General features: G+C 47.2%; 2 protein-coding genes across 3 annotated transcripts in view; both read left to right on the top strand.

Moving 5' to 3' along the window:
- The window catches only part of LOC134358016 (leucine-rich repeat and immunoglobulin-like domain-containing nogo receptor-interacting protein 3), a 42603-nt gene that overhangs the window by 20162 nt on the left and 875 nt on the right, over positions 1-21566 (top strand). The window contains exons 3-4 of the mRNA XM_063069881.1: positions 15611-15799; positions 18331-18400. Coding sequence (XP_062925951.1) covers positions 15611-15799; positions 18331-18400 — 259 coding nt within the window. The remainder of the gene's footprint in view (positions 1-15610; positions 15800-18330; positions 18401-21566) is intronic.
- Positions 15720-21566, top strand: part of bola1 (bolA family member 1) — a 7183-nt gene continuing 1336 nt past the window's right edge. The window contains exon 1 of one of the 2 annotated variants that reach the window (XM_063041845.1): positions 15720-15799. The gene's annotated coding sequence lies outside the window, so the exon portion shown is untranslated. Of the gene's footprint in view, positions 15800-18886; positions 19034-21566 lie in introns of those variants that run through there. The other variant, XM_063041846.1, reaches the window with a different exon arrangement.

Here is a 21566-nt window from a genome sequence, read left to right as displayed (position 1 = left end):
TTTAGTCAGTGAGTAGTGAATCTGTGGAATTCTTTTCTCACAGACAGCTGTAGAGGCCAATTCTTTATGTATATCTAAGGCAGAGGTTGATAGATTATTGATTAATCAGGGCATAAAGGAATACGGGGAGAAGGCAGGAAATTGAGGCTGAGGAAAAATGGATCAGCCTTGATGAAATGGCAGAGCAGACTCGATGGGCCAACTGGCCTAATTATATTCCCACGTCTTATGGTCTTAAAAGGCCAGAAAACTTGAAAGGCCGAATAGCCCATTTCTCGTATTATAAGTACCATATTTGGAAGGTAACCAAAATCCCGGCGGGGTGATGTATTGGTGTCATGATACGGGAGGGCATAAACTAGGTCGGCTGGCTGGTGGGACCCAAAACCGCAGCGTGGCAGAGTAAGATAGTTAAGGCAAGTATAAATGTTCATGTTCATTAGGTTGTCATAGCTGGGGTGGGGTGGGGGTGGGAGTGTGGACAAACTTCCACTACCTGTTCAATGCTCCCAATGGCATGCGTCTCAAATAGCCCCTGACAACCAAGTCCAGCTCCTTTCCGTCCCGTAGCTTTGCTACTAAACCCAGAGGAGCCGTTTCTATTGACAGGAGAAGGGGTAAAGGCGGGTTACTGGCGCCTTAAAAGCAGTCGCTTCTGGCAGCTGTGGCTCGCCAGCCCGTGGTTGGCAGCTCATCTAGGAGAAGGAAAACTCCGATCTCAATGTTTCACTACTTGCAGCTACACCCACTCTTGGAAAAACTTCGGCAGTGAACCCCAAGGAAAATAAAATCAGAGCTGGAGCCTCTAAGAGGATGCTACGTTGAGTTCAATGCTGACTGGCAACTCCCGTGGTGCTAAACTGTATCGGTCTCTGCCGTTTCTTTGGACTTATCAGCCCCTTAGAGAGGGGGAGCTTGCTACATGGGCAATAGATTGGTCTCCATATCGTACCGCCCTGACTTGCGTGTCAATAACGTAAACAATTAAGAGTCAACATCCTTGGTAAACCCCGACCAATGGCGAGTCTTCCAACAGGGAGTTCACGCGGGGGAGCAAGGAGACAAGCTGCACTGAATTCAGTACAGGGAATCTGACAGGTGGGACACAGAAACTCAGGGTATTGAATCGTGTACGGGATTGGAATATTACAGCCATAATAGCAATGTGGATGTGGGAGGGGCGGATCTGAAAGCTCAGTGTTCCGGAGTAATGCTACAGATAAGGTGGAGGCGAGACAGAGGAGGGCGCGCGTGAATTACTTTTTTGATTACAGAGAGCATCACGTTAGGGTCCAGGGAAGATATTCCTGTGGGGTTATCGACTGGGCCTATGTAAAGATTAAAGAGTCATTGAGCAATACAACACAGAAACTGGGCATCGAATCCGGATCCACCATTTGCGCTGGCACTTCATTCCACACTCTCACCACCCTGCATTTAAGGGTTGTGTCCTGTTGCTGAAGCGGTAATGAGTGCTCAGAGTGAAACAGCACGAAAACAGCCCCTTTGGCTCAAATGATCAAGGTCCCTAGCCGAGCTAGACGCATTTTGGCCTGCGTTTGGTTCAAACTTGTTCTATCCACGTATCTGTCCAAGTGCCATTTAAATGTTGCTAATGTACCTGACTCAACCTACGCACTGGAGATGGGTGAAGGCTGTTCGGTTTGAGTTCGAAGTGGACCGGCAAGTTCAGCCCATCAGCGCAGATTCCAGAGGAGGGGACGGGGTGGGGGTGAGGGGGGGGGGCGGTCCGTCTTCAGCACTTTGGACAGGACCCGGGATAGCGCCTCCTGCCTCCGGGCTGAGCTCCGCCGCGCCCCCTGCTGGGGATAAGCGGGACGCCGGGCCTCCTCCCTCAGTTCCCGCTGAGCCAACGTGGTGAGGCCGTAAGCAGCGGGATTCTGAGTCACAAAAGATCTCACGGAGGAACTCAGCGGGTCGGTCAGCCTCTGTGGTGGGGAAAGGAACTGTCGACTTTTCAGGTAGAGATCCTGCTTTAGGACTGGGAATGGGGAGGCGAGATGGCCAGAACAGAAAAAGGAAAGGCAAGAAAAGATACTGAGGAGTGCTGTAAGACCAGAGACAGCCATTGCAGGGTAGGGGAGGTGAGCGGGGCGGGTGGAATTGGGAGACAGAGGTGTGTACAGTAAATGATGGATAGAAGCAGATGAAAAGAGAGGGTAAAATGGCCAGGAACAGATGGAGTGACGTGGAAGCCATTTGAGGAACTGAGCTCTCCCCCTACTTGTGACTTTTTCTGGGGACATTGTAGATGAAGCGTCCCGAAGCATTTTTGAGGATCCCACGATCTCTTTGACCCACTATCGTCAGGAATGAGGTTCAGGAGCGTCAGGACTAGGACTGTCAGACTGGGTAACAGCTTCCTCCCTCAGACTGTGAGACTAAAGAATACCCTGCCATCACCGAGGTCTCGTCACTAGGACAGTGAGCTGTTTATTGTTTATCTGCACTGCACACTACATTCAGTTTGAATTATGTTTTATTAACATTTGTGATAATAGTTTGGTTTATGTACTGTGTGTGATATAAGTTTTGTTGGGTTCACTGTGAAATCGGAGGAACGTTGTTTCATTTGGTTGTATATGTGCACACTCAGAAGACAATAAACTTGATTTTGAACTTGAATGTGGATACATTTGGTACACAGTTTTATTGTTTTCACATATACAGAGATACAGTGAAAACGTTGCCATCTATAAAGATTACATCAGTGTGCTGAGGTAGTACAAGTGGAAAACAATAACAGAACGCAAAATAAAGTGTTTCAGTTAGAGAGAAAATGCGGTGCAGGCAGACAATAAGGTTCAAAGGTCATAATGAAGTAGATTGTGGGGTCAAGAGTCCCCCTCATCATACTAGGGAACCATTTAATTGTCTTATAACAGCAGGGTAGAAGCTGTCTATCAGGCTGGTAGTACATGTTTTCAGGCTTTTGTATCTTCTGCCCAATGGGACCAAAAGACCATAAGACATAGGAGCAAGATTAGGGCATTTGGCCCATCGAGTCTGCTCTGCCATTCAATCATGGCTGATCCATTTCCCTCTCAAGCCCCAATCTCCTGCCTTCTCTCCATAACCTTTCACACACTGATTAATCAAGAATCTATCAACCTCCACCTTAAGTACACCCAATGACTTGACCTCCACAGCAGCCTGTGGCAACAAATTCCACAGATTCACCACCCACTGACTAAAGAAATTCCTCCTCTTCTCCATTCTAAATGGATGTCCTTCTGTTCAGAGTCCAGACTTCCCCACCTTAGGAAACATCCTCTTCACATCGACTCTATCTAGACCTTCCAACATTCGATAGGTTTCAATGAGATCCTGCCTCATTGTTCTAAATTCCAGTGAGAAAAGGCCCAGAGCCATCAATCACTCCTCATGTGATAAGACTTCCAACCCTAGAACCATCCTTGTGAACTTCCTCTGAATCATTCCAATGTCAACACATCCTCTTACATAAGGGGCCCAAAACTGCTCATAATACTCCAAGTGAGGCCTCATCAGTGCCTTACAAAGCCTCAGCATTACATCCTTGCTTTCATATTCTAGTCCTCTCGAAGTGAATGATAACATTGCATTTGCCTTCCTCACCACTGACGTCAACTGTAAACTAGCCTTTAGGGAATCCTTCACAAGATGGAGGGGGAGAAGAGAGAATGTCTTGGGTAGGTGGTGGGTTTGATTATGCTAACAGAGAATAGTAATAGAGACATTGAGGAACAGATAGGGAGGCAGATTCTGGAATGGGGGAATAATAATAGGGCTGTTGTGATGGGTGATTTTAACTTTCCTAATATTGACTGACATCTCCTTAGAGCAAGGGGATTGGATAGGGTGGAGTTTGTTAGGTGTGTTCAGGAAGATTTCCTGATGCAATATGTAGATGAGCCAGCCAAAGGAGAGGCTGTACTTGATCTGGTTTGGGGAAATGAACCTGGTTAGGTGTCAGATCTCTCAGTGGGAGAGCATTTTGGAGATAGTGATCACAACTCTATTTCCTTTACCATAGCATTGGAGAGGGATAGGAGCAGACAATTTAAGAAAATGTTCTGTTGGGCTAGGATAAAATATGATGCTATTAGGCAGAAATTTAGGAGCATAAATTGGGAGCAGATGTTCTCAGGAAAATGCACCGGCAGAAATGTGGCAAATGTTCAGGGAACATTTGCTTGGCGTTCTGAAAGGTATGTTCCATTGAGGCAGGGAAAGGATGGTAGGGTAAAAGAACCATGGTGTGCAAAGGATGTAGAAAATCTAGTTAAGAAGAAAAGAAAATCTTACGAAAGGTTCAAAAAATAGAGCTCTACAAAATTACAAGTTTGCCAGGAAGGAGCTTAAGAATGAAATTAGGAGAGCTCGAAAGGGCCATGAGAAGGCCTTGGTGAGTAGGATTAAGGAAAACCCCAAGGCATTCTACAAGTATGTGAAGAGCAAGAGGATGAGCCATGTGAGAATAGGACCAATCAGGTGTGATAGTGGAAATGTAGGCATGGAGTCGGAGGAGGTAGCGGAGATACTTAATGAATACTTTGCGTCAGTACTCACCAGAGAAAAGGACCTTGGCATATGTGGAGATGTCTTACAGTGAATTGAAACACTTGGTATTATAGGTATTATGAAAGAGGATGTGCTGGAGCTTTTGAAAAGCATCAAGTTAGATAAGTTACCAGGTCTGGACGAGATATACCCCAAGCTACTGTGGAAGTGAGGGAGGAGATTGCTGAGCCTCTGGCGATGATCTTTGCATCTTCAATACGGATGGGAGAAGTACCAGAGGATTGGAGGGTTGCAAATATTGTTCCCTTGTTCAAGAAAGGGAGTAGAGATAATGCAGCAAATTATAGACCAGTGAGTCTTACTTCAGTGGTAGGCAAGTTGTTGGACAAGATCCTGAGAGTCAGGAATTATGACCATTTGGAGAGAAATAATCTGATTAGGGATAGTCAGACATGAGGAAATCTGCAGATGCTGGAAATTCGAGCAACACACACAAAAAATGCTGGTGAACGCAGCAGGCCAGGCAGCATCTATAGGAAGAGATACAGTCAATGTTTTGGGCCGAGACCCTTCATCAGGACTAACTGAAAGAAGAGATAGTAAGAGATTTCAAAGTGGAAGGGTGAGTGGGAGATCTGAAATGGTAGGAGAAGACCGGAGGGGAGGGGTGGATCTAAGAGCTGGAGAAGGGAGAGGATCATGGGATGGGAAGCCTGGGGAGAAAGAGGAGGGGGGAGGGGAGCTCAGCGGGTGGAGAGCAGGCAAGGCGTTATAGTGAGAGGGACAGAGGGAGAAAAAAAAGTGGAAAAAATATATTAAATAAATAAATAAGGGATGGGGTGTGAAGGGGAGGAGGGGCATTAACGGAAGTTGGAGAAGTCAATATTCATGCCATCAGGTTGGAGGCTACCCAGACGGAATATAAGGTGTTGTTCCTCCAACCTGAGTGTGGCTTCATCTTTACAGTAGAGGAGGCTGTGGATAGACATGTCAGAATGGGAATGGGACTTGGAATTAAAATGTGTGGCCACTGGGAGATCCTGCTTTCTCTGGCGGACAGAGCGTAGGTGTTCAGCGAAATGGTCTCCCAGTCTGCGTCGGGTCTTGCCAATATATAGAAGGCCACATCGGGAGCACCGGATGCAGTATATCACCCCAGCCGACTCACAGGTGAAGTGTCGCCTCACCTGGAAGGACTGTTTGGGGCCCTGAATGGTGGTGAGGGAGGAAGTGTAAGGGCATGTGTAGCACTTGTTCCCCTTACAAGGATAAGTGCTGGGAGCGAGATTAGTGGGGAGGGATGGGGGGGACGAATGGACAGGAGAGTTGTGTAGGGAGTGATCCCTGTGGAAAGCAGGGGGGAGGAGGGAAAGATGTGCTTAGTGGTGGGATCCCGTTGGAGGTGGCGGAAATTACAGAAAATTATATGTTGGACCTGGAGTCTGGTGGGGTGGTAGGTTAGGACAAGAGGAACCCTATTCCAAGTGGGGTGGCAGGAGGATGAGGTGAGAGCAGATGTGAGTGAAATGGGAGAGATGTGTTTGAGAGCAGACCCACCAGAAAGGTCTCAAAGCTCTCTACTTCTTTTGGATTCCAGACCTAACCAGTTCCCCTCTATCACCATTCTCCTCTGTCTAGCGAAATTAGTCCTTACTCTTAACAATTTCTCCTTTGGCTCCTCCCACTTCCTATAAACTAAAGGTGTAGCCATGGACACCTGTATGGGTCCCAGCTATGCCTGCCTTTTCTTTGGCTTTGTGGAACAATCCATGTTCCAAGCCTATACTGGCATCTGTCTCCCTCTTTTCCTTCAATACATCGATGACTGCATTGGCGCTGCTTCCTGCATGCATGCTGAGCTCGTTGACTTCATTAACTTTGCCTCCAACTTTCACCCTGCCCTCAAGTTTACCTGGTCCATTTCCTACACCTCTCTCCCCTTTCTAGATCTTTCTGTCTCTATCTCTGGAGACAGCATATCTACTGATGTCTACTATAAGCCTACGGACTCTCACAGCTACCTGGACTATTCCTCTTCCCACCCTGTCTCTTGCGAAAATGTCATCCCCTTCTCGCAATTCCTCCATCTCCACCGCATCTGCTCTCAGGATGAGGCTTTTCATTCCAGGACGAAGGAGGTGTCTTCCTTTTTTAAAGAAAGGGGCTTCCCTTCCTCCACCATCAACTCTGCTCTCAAATGCATCTCTCCCATTTCACGCACATCTGCTCTCACTCCATCCTCCCACCACCCCACTAGGAATAGGGTTCCCCTTGTCCTCACCTACCACCCCACCAGCCTCTGGGTCCAACATATAATTCTCCGTAACTTCTGCCACCTCCAATGGGATCCCACCACCAAATAAATCTTTCCCTCCCTCCTCTGTCTGCTTTCTGCAGGGATCGCTCCCTACACGACTCCCTTGTCCATTCGTCGCCCCCATCCCTCCCCACTAATCTCCCTCCTGGCACTTATCCTTGTAAGCAGAACAAGTGCTACACATGCCCTTACACTTCCTCCCTAAGCACCATTCAGAGCCCGAGAAAGTCCTTCCAGGTGAGGCAACACTTCACCTGTGAGTCGGCTGGGGTGATATACTGCGTCCGGTGCTCCCGATGTGGCCTTTTATATATTGGCGAGACCCGACGCAGACTGGGAGACCGCTTTGCTGAACACCTATGCTCTGTCCGCCAAAGAAAGCAGGATCTCCCAGTGGCCACACATTTTAATTCCACATCCCATTCCCATTCTGATATGTCTATCCACGGCCTCCTCTACTCTGAAGATGAAGCCACACTCAGGTTGGAGGAACAACACCTTATATTCCGTCTGGGTAGCCTCCAACCTGATACTTCTCAAACTTCTGTTAATCCTCCTCCTCCCCTTCACACCCCATCCCTTATTTATTTATTTAATATATTTTTTATATGTTTCCCCCCCTTTTTTTCTCCCTTTGACTATACTGTAACTCCTTGCCTGCTCTCCACCCTCTGGGCTCCCCTCCCCCTTCTCTTTCTCCCCAAGCTTCCCGTTCCATGATCCTCTCCCTTCTCCAGCTCTTGGCTCCACCCCTCCCCTCCTGTCTTCTCCTATCATGTCAGATCTCCCCCTCCCCCTCCCACTTTCAAATCTCTTACTATCTCTTCTTTCAGTTAGTCCTGACAAGGGGTCCTGGCCCGGAACGCCGACTGTATGTCTTCCTATCGATGCGTTCACCAGCATTTTTTGTGTGTGTTGTAGGGATAGTCAGCATGGTTTTGTCAAGGGCAGGTCGTGCCTTACGAGCCTGCTTGAATTCTTTGAGGATGTAACAAAACACATTGATGAAGATAGAACAGTGGATGTAGTGTATATGGATTTCAGTAAGACATTTGAAAAGGTTCCCCATGCCAGGCTCATTCAGAAAGTAAGGAGATCTTGCTTTGTGGATCCAGAATTGGCTTGCCCAAGGAAAGCAAATGGTCATTGTAGATGGTTCGTATTCTGCGTGGAGGACAGTGGCCTGTGGTGTTCTGCAGGCGTCTGTTCTGGGACCCCTCTTCTTTGTGATTTTTATAAATGACCTGGATGAGAAAGTAGAAAGGTGGGTTAGTAAGTTCACTGATGACACAAAAGTTGGGAGTGTTGTGGATAGTCTGGTGGGGTGTCAAAGGTTACAGTGGGACATCAATATGAAGTGGCAGATGGAGTTCATTTTGGTAGGTCAAATCTGAAGACAGAATATAATGTTAATGGTAAGATTCTTGGCATTGTGGAGGACCAGAGAGATCTTGGGATCCGTGTCCTACCACGCAGGTTGACAGTGTTGTTAAGAAGGCATATGGTGTGTTGGCCTTCATCAGCCATAGGATTAAGTTCAAGAGCTATGAGGTAATGTTAAAGCTATATAAGACTTTAGTTAGACCCCACTTGGAGTACTGCGTTTAGTTCTGGCCACCTCACTATAGGAAGGATGTGGATTCTATAGAAAGGGTGCAGAGGAGATTTACAAGGATGTTGCCTGGATTGGAGAGCATGCCTTATAAGAATAGGTTGAGTGAACTTGGCCTTTTCTCCTTGGAGTGATGGAGGATGAGAGGTGACCTGATAGAGGTGTACAAGATGATGAGAGGCATTGATCGTGTGGTTAGCTGGAGGCTTTTTCCCCAGGGCTGAAATGGCTAACACGAGGGGGGATAGTTTTAAGGTGCTTGGAAGTAAGTATGGCAGGGGGATGTCAGAGGTAAGTTTTTCACACAGAGTGTGGGTGTGTGGAATACACTGCTAGCAACAGTGGTAGAGGCAGATATAATAGTGTCCTTTAAGAGACTCTTAGATAGGTACATGGAGCTTAGAAAAACAGAGGGCTATGTGCTAGGGAAATTCTACGCAGCTTCTAGAGTAGGCTACATGCTCGGCACAACATTGTGGGGTTGAAGGGCCTGTAATGTGCTCTAGATTTCTATGTTCTATGTTGACTTCTTTACTAAGACAGGAAGAAGTGTAGAAAGAGTCTGTGGAGGGGAGGCAGAGGAACCCTTAGGAACAGTGATCATAATATGATGGAATTCACCCTGTAATTTGAGAGGGAGAAGCTAAAGTCAGATGTATTACAGTGGAGTAAAGTGAATTACAGAGCTGTGAGGGGAAGGTGGTCAAAGTTGATTGGAAGGGAACACTAACATGGATGATGGCAGAGCAGAAATGGCTGGAGTTTCTGGGAGCAATCTGGAAGGTGTAGGTTAGATAGATCCCGCAGAACAAGAAGTATTCTAAAGGCAGGATGATGCAACCATGGTGACAAAGAATTGTTAAGGATTGTTAAGAATGTGGTTTCAGGATAAAACAGGCCAAAGTCAGCATAGTTTCCTTAAGGGATCATCTTGTCTGAGAAACTTGTTGAAATTCTTTGAAGAAATAACAAGCAGGATAGACAAAGGAGAATCAGCTTCCAGTGTAGAGGTGGTGGGTTTGGAAGGTGCTGTCTAAACAGTCTCAGTGAGTTTCTGAGGGTGCATCCTCCCCCCCCCCGTATAAGCTGCCTCTGCTCTGCATTGTTGGCATGGTGAGTCAGTGGTTGTGGGCGGGCTGCCCATCTGTAGAGTGTGGCACAGTCGCGAAACGCTTTACAGCACAGATATGCTGATTCAATCCCGCTGCTGTCTGTAAGGAGTTTTTACAGTTCTCCCCATGATTGTGTGTTTCCTCTGGGTGCTCCAGTTTCCTCCAAAATTCCAAAGACATGATTTAGTAAGTCATGGATATGCTATGCTGGTGCCATAAGGAGGGTGACAACTTGTGGGCAGACCCAGCACAATCCTCGGACTGTGTTGGCCATTGACACAAACATGAAAGATAGAAATAGAACAGTTCAGCACAAAGGCCCACTATGTAGTGCTGAAGGGTTTGTCCTTCAGCCGTTTGAACGGGGCATGACTGCGCAAGCGCGTGGAGGTCAGCCAGTGAGAACAGCGGGAAGAGTTTAAAAAGAAGACAGCTTTACAGAGCGGGTGTCAGAGTAGTGGGAGACAGAGTAGGAAGGCTTTGGCTCAACGGGGCTTTGGCAAATACGGGTCAAGGCGAGGTAGGTTAACTGTGTAGAATACAGACAGGAAATATGTGTGCGTGTGAGGCCGGTGTTCCGTGCTCGGAGTCAGATGTGGGAAGTCCTGGAGACTCCCAGCCTCCTGGACAGCCACATCTGCGCCAGGTGTGTCCAGCTGCAGCTCCTTGGGGACTGGGTTAGGGAACTGGAGCTGCAGCTCGATGACCTTCATCTGGTCAGGAGGAGTGAGGAGGTGATAGAGAGGAGCTATAGGCAGGTAGTCATGCCGGGGCCTGGGGAGACAGATAAGTGGGTAACAGTCAGGAGAGGGAAGGGCAAGAAACAGGTGCTAGAAAGTACCCGATTGGCTTACCTTTTAACAATAACTACTGCTGCTTGAGTATTGTTGGGGGAGATGGGGGAAGCAACAGTGGTCGTGCCTCTGGCACAGAGTCCGGCCCTGTGGCTCAGAGGGGTAGGGAAAGGAAGAGGATGGCAGCAGTGGTAGGGGACTCTATAGTTAGGGGGTCAGATAGGCGATTCTGTGGACGCAGGAAAGAAACTTGGATGGTAGTTTCCCTCCCAGGTGCCAGGGTCCGGGATGTTTCTGATCGCGTCTACGATATCCTGAAGTGGGAAGGAGAACAGCCAGAGGTTGTGGTACATATTGGTACTAACAACATAGGTAGGAAAAGGGAGGAAGTCCTGAAAGCAGACTACAGGGAGTTAGGAAGGAAACTGAGAAACAGGACCTCAAAGGTAGTAATCTCGGGATTACTGCCTGTGCCATGTGACAGTGAGTATGGGAATAGAATGAGGTGGAGGATAAATGCGTGGCTGAGGGATTGGAGCAGGGGGCAGAGATTCAGATTTCTGGATCATTGGGACCTCTTTTGGAGTAGGCGTGACCTGTACAAAAAGGACGGGTTGCACTGGAATTTGAGGGGGACCAATATCCTGGCGGGGAGGTTTGCAAAGGCTGTTGGGGAGAGTTTAAACTGGAATTGCTTGGGGGGTGGGGTGGGAACCAAACTGAAGTGATGGGGGAAAGGGAGGTTGGCTCACAAATAGAGAAAGCTTGGAGACAGTGCGAAAGGGGGGATAAGCAGGTGATAGAGAAGGGACGCACTCAGACCGATGGTTTGAGATGTGTCTACTTTAATGCAAAGAGTATTATGAATAAAGCGGATGAGCTTAGAGCGTGGATCAGTACTTGGAACTATGATGTTGAGGCCATTACAGAGACTTGGATGGCTCAGGGGCGGGAATGATTACTTCGAGTGCCAGGCTTTAGATATTTCAGAAAGGACAGGGAGGGAGGCAAAGAGATGGGGGCATGGCACTGTTGATCGGAGATAGTGTCACGGCTGCAGAAAAGGAGGAAGTCATGGAGGGATTGTCTACTGAGTCTCTGTGGGTGGAAGTTAGGGACAGGAAGGGGTCAATAACTCTTCTGGGTGTTTATTATAGACCTCTCAATAATAACAGGGACATTGAGGAGCAGATAGGGAGACAGATTCTGGAAAGGTGTAATAATAACAGGGTTGTTGTGGTGGGAGATTTTAATTTCCTAAATATTGATTGGCATCTCCCTAGAGGGAGGGGTTTAGATGGGGTGGAGTTTGTTAGGTGTGTTCAGGAAGGCTTCCTGACACAATATGTAGATAAGCCTACAAGAGGAGAGGCTGTACTTGATCTGGTATTGGGAAATGAACCTGGTCAGGTGTCAGATCTTTCAGTGGGAGAGCATTTTGGAGATCGTGATCACAATTCTATCTCCTTTACCATAGCATTGGAGAGGGATAGGAACAGACAAGTGAGGGAAATGTTTAATTGGAGTAAGGGGAAATATAAGGCTATCAGGCAGGAACTTGGAAGCATAAATTAGAAACAGGGAAACATACCAAAAAAATGTGGCAAATATTCGGGAGATATTTGTGTGGGGTTCTGAGTAGGTTCGTTCCAATGAGACACGGAAAGGATGGTAGGGTACAAGATCCGTGGTGCACAAAGGCTGTTGTAAATCTAGTCAAGAAGAAGAGCTTACGAAAGGTTCAAAAAACTAGGTAATGATAGAAATCTAGAAGATTATAAGACTAGCAGGAAGGAGCTTAAGAACGAAATTAGGAGAACCAGAAGGGGCCATGAGAAGGTCTTGGTGGACAGGATTAAGGAAAGCCCCAAGGCATTCTACAAGGATGTGAAGAGCAAGAGGATAAGATGTGAGAGAATAGGACCAATCAAGAGTGACAGTGGAAAAGTGTGTATGGAACCAGAGGAGATGGCAGAGGTACTTAATGAATACTTTGCTTCAGTATTCACTGCAGAAAAGGATCTTGGCGATTGTAGGGATGACTTGCAGTGGAGTGAAAATCTTGAGCATGTAGATATTAAGAAAGAGGATGTGCTGGAGCTTTTGGAAAGCATCAAGTTGGATAAGTCACCAGGACCAGACGGGATGTACCGCAGGCTACTGTGGGAGGCGAGGGAGGAGATTGTTGAGCCTCTGGCAATGATCTTTGCATCATCAATGAGGACAGGAGAGGTTCTGGAGGATTAAGGGTTGCGAATGTTGTTCCCTTATTCAAGAAAGGGGGTAGGGATAGCCCAGGAATTTATAGACCAGTGAGTCTTACTTCAGTGGTTGGTAAGTTGATGGAGAAGATCCTGAGAGGCAGGATTTATGAACATTTGGAAAGGCATAATATGATTAGGAATAGTCAGCATGGCTTTGTGAAAGGCAGGTCATGCCTTACGAGCCTGATTGAATTTTTTGAGGATGTGACTAAACACATTGATGAAGGTAGAGCCATAGATGTAGTGTATATGGATTTTAGTAAGGCATTTGATAAGGTACCCTATGCAAGGCTTATTGAGAAAGCAAGGAGGCATGGGATCCAAGGGGACATTGCCTTGTGGATCTAGAACTGGCTTGCCCACAGAAGGCAAAGAGTGGTTGTAGATGGGTCATATTCTGCATGGAGGCCGGTGACCAGTGGTGTCCTTTAGGGATCTGTTCTGGGACCCCTACTGTTTGATATTTTTATAAATGACCTGGATGAGGAAGTGGAGGGATGGGTTAGCAAAATTTGCTGATGACACAAAGGTTAGGGGTGTTGTGGATAGTGTGGAAGGCTGTTAGAGGTTACAGCGGAACATTGATAGGATGCAAAACTGGGCTGAGAAGTGGCAGATGGAGTTCAACCCAGATAAGTGTGAGGTGGTTCATTTTGGTAGGTCAAATATGATGGCAGAATATAGTATTAATGGCAAGACTCTTGGCAGTGTGGAGGATCAGAGGGATCTTGGGGTTCGAGTCCATAGGACACTCAAAGCTGCTACTCAGGTTGACTCTGTGGTTAAGAAGGCATACGGTGCATTGGCCTTCATCAACCGTGGGATTGAGTTTAGGAGCCTAGAGGTAATGTTGCAGCTATATATGACCCTGGTCAGACCCCACTTGGAGTACTGTGCTCAGTTCTGGTCGCCTCATTATAGAAAGGGTGTGGAAACCATAGAAAGGGTGCAGAGGAGATCTACAACGATGTTTGCCTGGATTGGGGAGCATGCCTTATGAGAATAGGTTGAGTAAACTCAGCCTTTTCTCCTTGGAACAACGGAGGGTGAGAGGTGACCTGATAGAGGTGTATAAGATGATAAGAGGCATTGATCGTGTGGATAGTCAGAGGCTTTTTCCCAGGGCTGAAATGGCTAACATGAGAGGGCATAGTTTTAAAGTGCTTGCCAGTAGGTACAGAGGAGATGTCTGGGGTAAGTTTTTTACGCAGAGAGTGGTGAGTTTGTGGAATGGCCTCTGGCGGTGGTGGTGGAGGCGGATACAATAGGGTCTTTTAAGAGACTCCTAGATGGCTATGTGGAGCTTAGAAAAATAGAAGCCTATGGGTAAGCCTAGGTAGTTCTGTGGTAAGTACATGTTCGGCACAGCTTTGTGGGCCAAAGGGCCTGTGTTGTGCTGTAGGTTTTCTATGTTTCTATGTTTCTGAACCAATTAAATTAGTAACCAAATGGGTAACTAAACCAATTCCTCCCTGCCTACACAGTGCGCATATCTTTCCATGGTCCGCTACACTTCTTTTAAAAGTCCCTAAAATTACCACCACCCCAGGCAACACGGTCTAGGCCCCTTACATCTCTTCTGAAATTACCCCCCTCACTTTAAATGCATGTCCCCTGTTATCGGACCGTAAAACATAAAGCAGAATGAGGCCATTTGGCCCATTGAGTCTGCTCCGCCATTTCACCCTGGCTGATCCCCTTCCCTCTCAACCCCTTTCGCCTGCCTGTCTTCTCCCTGTACAGATTTACCACACTTTGGACGTCCCTCTATTTTGAGGATGAGCCCTCTGGTCTTAGACACCCCCCACCACAGGAAACATCTTCTCCAATTCCACTCTATCTATTAGTCAAGTAGTTTCCAACCTTTTTAATGCCATGGAGCCTTACCATTAACTGAGGGGTCTGTGTTGGGAACCCCTGATCTGGGCCTTTAAACATTATATAAGTTTCAATGAAATCCCACCCCTCCCCCAAACTCTTCTGAACTCCAGTGAGTACAAGCCCAGAGCTATCAAAAGCTCCTCATTTCATATACGTCTTCCATTCCTGGAATTATTTTTGTGAACCTCCTCTGGATCCTCTCCAACATCAGCACATCTTTTCTAAGGGGCCCAAAACTGATCACAATACTCCAAGTGAGGCCTCACCAGTGCCTCATAAAGCCTCAGCAATACATCCTCGCTTTTGTATTCTGGTCCTCGCAAAATGATTGCTAACATCGCATGTCCTTCCTCACCACCAACTCGACCTACAAGTTAATCTTTAGGGAACCCTATATGTATTAGTCATTTGAGCCAGATAGAGTGGTACTCTATCTCTGCATCTCATAATCTTGTAAACCTCGATCAGATCTCCCCTCAGCCTCCGCTGCTCCAGTGAAAACAACCCAAGTTTGTCCGACCCCTTCTTAGAGCACATGCCCTCTATAATCCTGGCCACATCCTGGTGAACCTCTTTTGCACCCTCTCCAAAGCTTCAACATCCGTCCTATAATAGGGCAGCAGGAACTTGAAACTTGCCTCGAACACGCCTCAACCTCCCTCCAACTTCACCTCGCACCCGCACACTTGACCCTCAACTCAGCCTCACCTTCGCTCACCTCTTCATTGTTTGTGGAGATCGTTTGTCATCATTGTTCACAGAAAAAGCATTATTGCTGAGGTGTTTGGTCATATTCCTTGTTTTTATTAACCGCCAATAAGTATCACTCCATCTTCAACCAAAGCCAAAGTGGAAAGCACTGGATCCAGTTCCAGAGGGGAGGGTGAAGCCCCAGCTCCCACTGGGAGGGGTGGGTTGACTCCCACTGGATCCACTTTCAGACAAGTCAGAATTCCTGACTGGGACTGGTTTTGGGATGAGGGGGTGGTGGTAGCCCAAGACCTCCACTGGATCCAAGCCCAGAGGGAGTGAAGTCCCTGGATTTTCACTGGGTGACGGGACCTCCGGTTCCGGATGCAGTGACGCTTTCAGGCATTCACTGACAGGCTCCATTTTGTCACCGTGAGCCTAGGCCCCGTTGGCATGGCGACGGGAGTGCGCTCCGCTCCGGCGCTACCGAGACACCGAACCACAAGCCCCAGCGGGCCCTGCGATTGTACGCAAGCGCACTGGAGAAGACCCGACGTAGGTTCCGGGTGCGGTTGATTGACGGCTGGTCCCGGGAGCTGCGGAAGGTGAGGTTCGAGGTTCGGGGGTCGGGGTGGGAGTCGGAGTCATTCTCCCGACGGGGAACGGGTTCGGGATTTTGTAGGCCCGCTGGCCTTGCTAAATCTTTGCTTCTAACCGTTGGCGTGCCGGAACCAATATAGAGGAGACGAATACACTGACCCAAACCCCACGCTCTGTTTGAGGTCGAACTCCACTGGCTGCAAACTTGCGTTCATTGCAAACGCAGGCCCGGAGTCAATCCAGATTAGTACAGAATCACCCAGTCGCTCGCATTCTACGAGTAGTGTGTGTATTTCAATGCCAGGAGTATTACGGGTAGAGGTGACAAACTTAGAACATGGAGCTGTGATGTTGTAGCCATTAGAGGCTTGGTTGACAGAGGGACAGGAATGGGTGCATAATGCCCCAGGGGTTTCGAGCGAGAATATAAGGAGGTGAGACAGTTGCACTACTAATCGGGGACACTGTCACCCCGAGAGGCATAATGATGGGCCCGTCCACTGAGTCTATTGGTAGAACTCAAAACTAGGAAGGGTGCATTCACTCTGATGGAATTGACTTACATCCTTCATATGCATGAGGAATGAAAATCTTTACGTCTCTGACTAAATGTGCAATTTATAGTAATCTATTATGTACAACAGAAAGGTCAATATAACATAGAAATACAGTTGTGTCAGCATGAATTAATCAGTCTGATGGCCTGGTGGAAGAAGCTGTCCCGGAGTCTGTTGGTCCTGGCTTTTATGCTGCGGTACTGTTTTCTGGATGGTAGCTGCTGGAACAGTTTGTAGTTGGAGTGACTCAGGTCCCCAATGATCCTTCAGGCCCTTTTTACACACCTCTCTTTGTAAATGTCCTGAATACTGGGAAGTTCACATCTGGAGATTTGCTGGTCTGTCCGCACCACTCTCTGCAGAGTCCTGCAATTGAGAGAAGTACAGTTCCCATACCAGGCAGTGATGCAGCCAGTCAGGATGCTCTCAATTGTGCCCCTGTAGGAAGTTCTTAGGATTTGGGGGCCCCATACCAAACTTCCTCAACCGCCTGAGGTACAGACCCCCCCCCCCAATAGCTGCTGGACACTGAGGAACAGATATTCAGGCAGTTTAAGGAAAGGTGTAAAACACTAGGTTTGTTGTCGTGGAGGACTTCAACTCCCCTGATATAAACTGGGAACTTCTGCGTGCAAGATCGTTACTTGGTCAGAATTTGTTAGGTGCATCCAGGAGGGTTTCTCAAATCAATATTCAGCTAGTCCTATATGAGCTGGTGTTAGTTATGAGCCTGACCTTCCTGTGGCAAAATGGTGACCACAACTTCTTAAGTCTTAAGGTAGCTACAGATAAATGTGGACCTCAGGGGAGTTTTAAATTGGAATAGGGCAAATTACAAGAGCATTAGGCAGGAGCTAGGGAGAGTTAATTGGGAAGTCCACATCTGCCACCTGGAGGATGTTTAAAGACCAACTGCACAGAGAACAGGAAGGTGCATTTAATTCACTGGAGTATTCTCTTATTAATCCTTCTCTTGCTCCCGTTATAATCTGATCTCTCCCCTTGGTTTCCGTATCCACAAAGTGATCTGATGAATTCTCTGTCTTCGTATCTCCACCGACTCCTTTCATTTTGACCTTCCATTCATCCAGCTGGACTTTGGCCTTTGCATCTACTTTTACAAGCAGCATTTTGTCTCCCACTTGAAGTTCATGCCAAAACCCTAATGCACGCAGAGTAGACTCTGTTGTTTTATACTCACAAAAGCCGAATGCTTAAAACTTACCCAAAGCTCCTTAAACTTACTTCCAACTTAAAACCAAGCCACATTTCACAGGTAACTGCCTGATTAACAGATCAGAAGCTTTCTCAGATATGTTGCCTACAAAAACTGTTGTAGTCCGACCACTGCTTTTGTCAGTTTCACATTCCCTCTGAGCATCATGGTCCTTCCTTGGTCCAATATGCTTTCCAACCAGAGGCACAGAGCTTGGCACCAACACCTGTTTGCCCTCTGTGGGGCAACAGTTCATGGTCTTCCACAGTTATGGCATTATCCAGTACCTTTCTTAATTGGCTTTCAGTTTCTGCATTGCAGTGGATATGGTACACAAATGGTGGATGGATCCCCAATCAGGTAGCTGTCTCAACCAAACATATCCCCACAATTTTGGCCCTCCTGTTCTTACCACGTACAAATCCAATGTGGCTTGTTGGTTGTTGTATTTCACTGTTACAAAGGTCAATCCCACAGGAATAAGTTCTTCATTGGATATCTGCAGGCTTCAGTTTAGTATCTTTGAGTTGTCGTTCAAAATCATTTTGTGGAATGACTGAAACAGCCGAGTCAGTGTCCAATTCTATTTTAAATAATTTACCGTTCACTTCCGACGTGAGCCATATTGCTTGTCTATTGTTAGTTTTCATGTTGTAACTCTCAAGGCTACACAGTCCTGTGTCACTCTCATCAGCAGCGTGTAGATTACCGCCCTTTTTGAAACTGCAACTTGTCTTTTTAGCTGTTTCTCTTCCCTGTGCAGTCCTTTTATTATCATCTGCCCGACTTGCCCTTCGCCCCTGCCGAAACGGTGACACAGTTTGTTCGGCCAGGTTGGCCTCTGTCTGGATGCTGCAGTTCTGCTCGCACTCAGACTGGGTTGCAGGGCTGGAAGGGCCTCTGTTAATGCACCTCCCTCAACCGTTTCCCGGGGCAGCTCGTTCCATATACGGACCAGCCTGTGGGTAAGGACAACTTGCCGCTCAAGTCTGCTCTTGCATTGTTCGGAATACAGGCCCAGCCAGACGTCATTCTTCCCAGCCCCCCCCCCCACGCCCTCCTTCCTCAAATCCCGCAGCTGAGTCTGCTGTTCTGCAGCAAGATTATCTCAAAGTTCAAAGTAAATTTGTTAACAACGTACATAAATATCTTGTGTACACTGTACGGCCCTGAGATTCATTTTCTTGTGGGCATTCACAGTAGAATCAGTGAAAGATACGAGGAAAATGGACAAGCAGTCGAGGTGTAAGAGTCCAACAAATTGTGCAAACACAACAGAGGAAAATAAATAGATAGATAAATAAATAAACAAATATTGAGAACAACAGGAATTCTGCAGATGCTGGAAATTCAAGCAACATACATCAAAGTTGCTGGTGAACGCAGCAGGCCAAGCAGCATCTATAGGAAGAGGCGCAGTCGACGTTTCAGGCCGAGACCCTTCGTCAGGACTAACTGAAGGAAGAGTGAGTAAGGGATTTGAAAGTTGGAGGGGGAGGGGGAGATGCAAAATACCGAGAACATGCGTTCTAGAGTCTTTGAGAGTGGGTGTGATATCAGTTCAGTGTTAGAGTGAAGTTATCCCCTCTGCTTCTCGAGCCTGATGATTGAGGGGATATAGTTGTTCCAAGATGATCTTGTTCTAAACAAGACCCTCGCACAGTAATTTCAACAAGATCCTCTTCCATCTTCCATCCTTGGACTCACTTTACACCGCACGCTGTCGGAGCAGTGCTGCCAGGATAATCAAGGAGACGACCCAACCAGCCAACACACTTTTCGTCCCTCTTCCCTCCGGGAGAAGGCTCAGGAGCTTGAAGACTCGTACGGCCAGATTTGGGAACAGCTTCTTTCCAACTGTGATAAGACTGCTGAACGGATCCTGACCCGGATCTGGGCCGTACCCTCCAAATATCCGGACCTGCCTGTCGGTTTTTTTGCACTACCTTACTTCCGCTTTTCTATTTCCTATTTATGATTTATAATTTAAATTTTTAATATTTACCATTGATTTGTACTCCAGGGAGCACGAAGAGCAGAATCAAATATCGCTGTGATGATTGTATGCTCTGGTATCAATTGTTTGACGACGATAAGGTATAAAGTTTGAAAGTAATTAGAGGATAAAGTCTAGTCCTAGTTCTAGTCTAGTCCTGACGAAGGGTCTCGGCCTGAAACGTTGACTGTACCTCTTCCTAGAGATGCTGCCTGGCCTGCTGCGTTCACCAGCAACTTTGATGTGTGTTGCTTGAATTTCCAGCATCTGCAGAATTCCTGTTATTTAGAGGATAAAGTCTTTGCTCTCAAACTGAAATACTCTTATGTGAAAGATAAGCAAACCCTAAAACTATGCCCTCTGGTTCCTAGTTTCCCCAACCCCGGGAAACTGACTGCACATTCACCTTTCCTATGCCCCTCATGATCCAGCCCTCGATGAGATCGCCCCTCGTCCCCCTCGCTCCAGTGAATGAAGAGTGCTGTCGCAGGAAAGCAGCATCATCAGAATCGGGTTTAATATCACCAGCATGTGTCATGAAATTTCTTAACTTTCTGGCAGCAGCACAATGCAATACATAATAAATATAAAAAAAACTAAATTACAGTAAATATATCTGTATATTAAATAGTTAAAGTAAATAGTGCAAAACAAGAGAGTGAGGTAGTGTTCATGGGCTCAATGTCCATTCAGAAATAGTCATAGTCATACTTTATTGATCCCGGGGGAAGTTGGTTTTCGTTACAGTTGCACCATAAATAATTAAATAGTAATATGTAAATTATGCCAGTGAATTATGAAATAAGTCCAGGACCAGCCAATTGGCTCAGGGTGTCTGACCCTCCAAGGGAGGAGTTGTAAAGTTTGATGGCCACAGGCAGGAATGACTTCCTACGACGCTCTGTGTTGCATCTCAGTGGAATGAGTCTCTGGCTGAATGTACTCCTGTGCCCACCCAGTACATTATGTAGTGGATGGGAGACATTGTCCAAGATGGCATGCAACTTGGACAGCATCCTCTTTTCAGACACCACCATGAGAGAGTCCAGTTCCATCCCCACAACATTACTGGCCTTTCGAATGAGTTTGTTGATTCTGTTGGTGTCTGCCACCCTCAGCCTGCTGCCCCAGCACACAACAGCAAACATGATCGCACTGGCCACCACAGACTCGTAGAACATCCTCAGCATCGTCCGGCAGATGGCAGAGGGGAAGAAAGTGTTTCTGAATTGCTCAGTGTGTGCCTTCAGGCTTCTGTATCTCATTCCTGACGGTAACAATGAGAAGAGGGCCTGTCCCGGGTGATGGGGGTCCTTAATGATGGACGTCACCTTTCTGAGGCACTGCTCCTTGAAGCTGTCCTGGATACTGTGGAGGCTGGTGCCCATGATGGAGCTGGCTAACTTTCACAACTCTTTGCAGTTCACTTTGGCCCTGTACAGTAGCTCCTCTCCACCTCCCGATACCAGTTAGAATGGTACATCTGTAGAAGTTTTTGAGTGTTTTAGGAAATAAACCAAACTCCTAATGAATTATAGCCGCTGTCGTGCTTTCTCTGCATTGATATGTTGGGACCAGGTTAGACCCTCAGAGATATGGACACCCTGGAACTTGAAATTGCACTCTCTCCACTTCAAACTCTCTTCTCACTGCTGCCATCAGGAAGGTGGTATAGGAGGATTGAGGCTGAGTACAGGTCTACGGTAGGAAACTTTGTCACATGGTGTGGGCAGAATTATCTGCAGCTTAATGTAAAAAAGACTAAGGAGCTGGTGGTAGACCTGAGGAGAGCTAAGGTACCGGTGACCCCTGTTTCCATCCAGGGGGTCAGTGTGGACATGGTGAAGGATTACAAATACCTGGGGATACGAATTGACAATAAACTGGACTGGTCAAAGAACACTGAGGCTGTCTACAAGAAGGGTCAGAGCCGTCTCTATTTCCTGAGGAGACTGAGGTCCTCTAACATCTGCCGAACGATGCTGAGGATGTTCTACGGGTCT

This window comes from Mobula hypostoma, chromosome 2 (genome assembly GCF_963921235.1).
Source record: "Mobula hypostoma chromosome 2, sMobHyp1.1, whole genome shotgun sequence".
NCBI classification, from domain to species: Eukaryota; Metazoa; Chordata; class Chondrichthyes; order Myliobatiformes; family Myliobatidae; genus Mobula; species Mobula hypostoma.
This window is presented reverse-complemented; position numbering and strand designations above follow the sequence as displayed.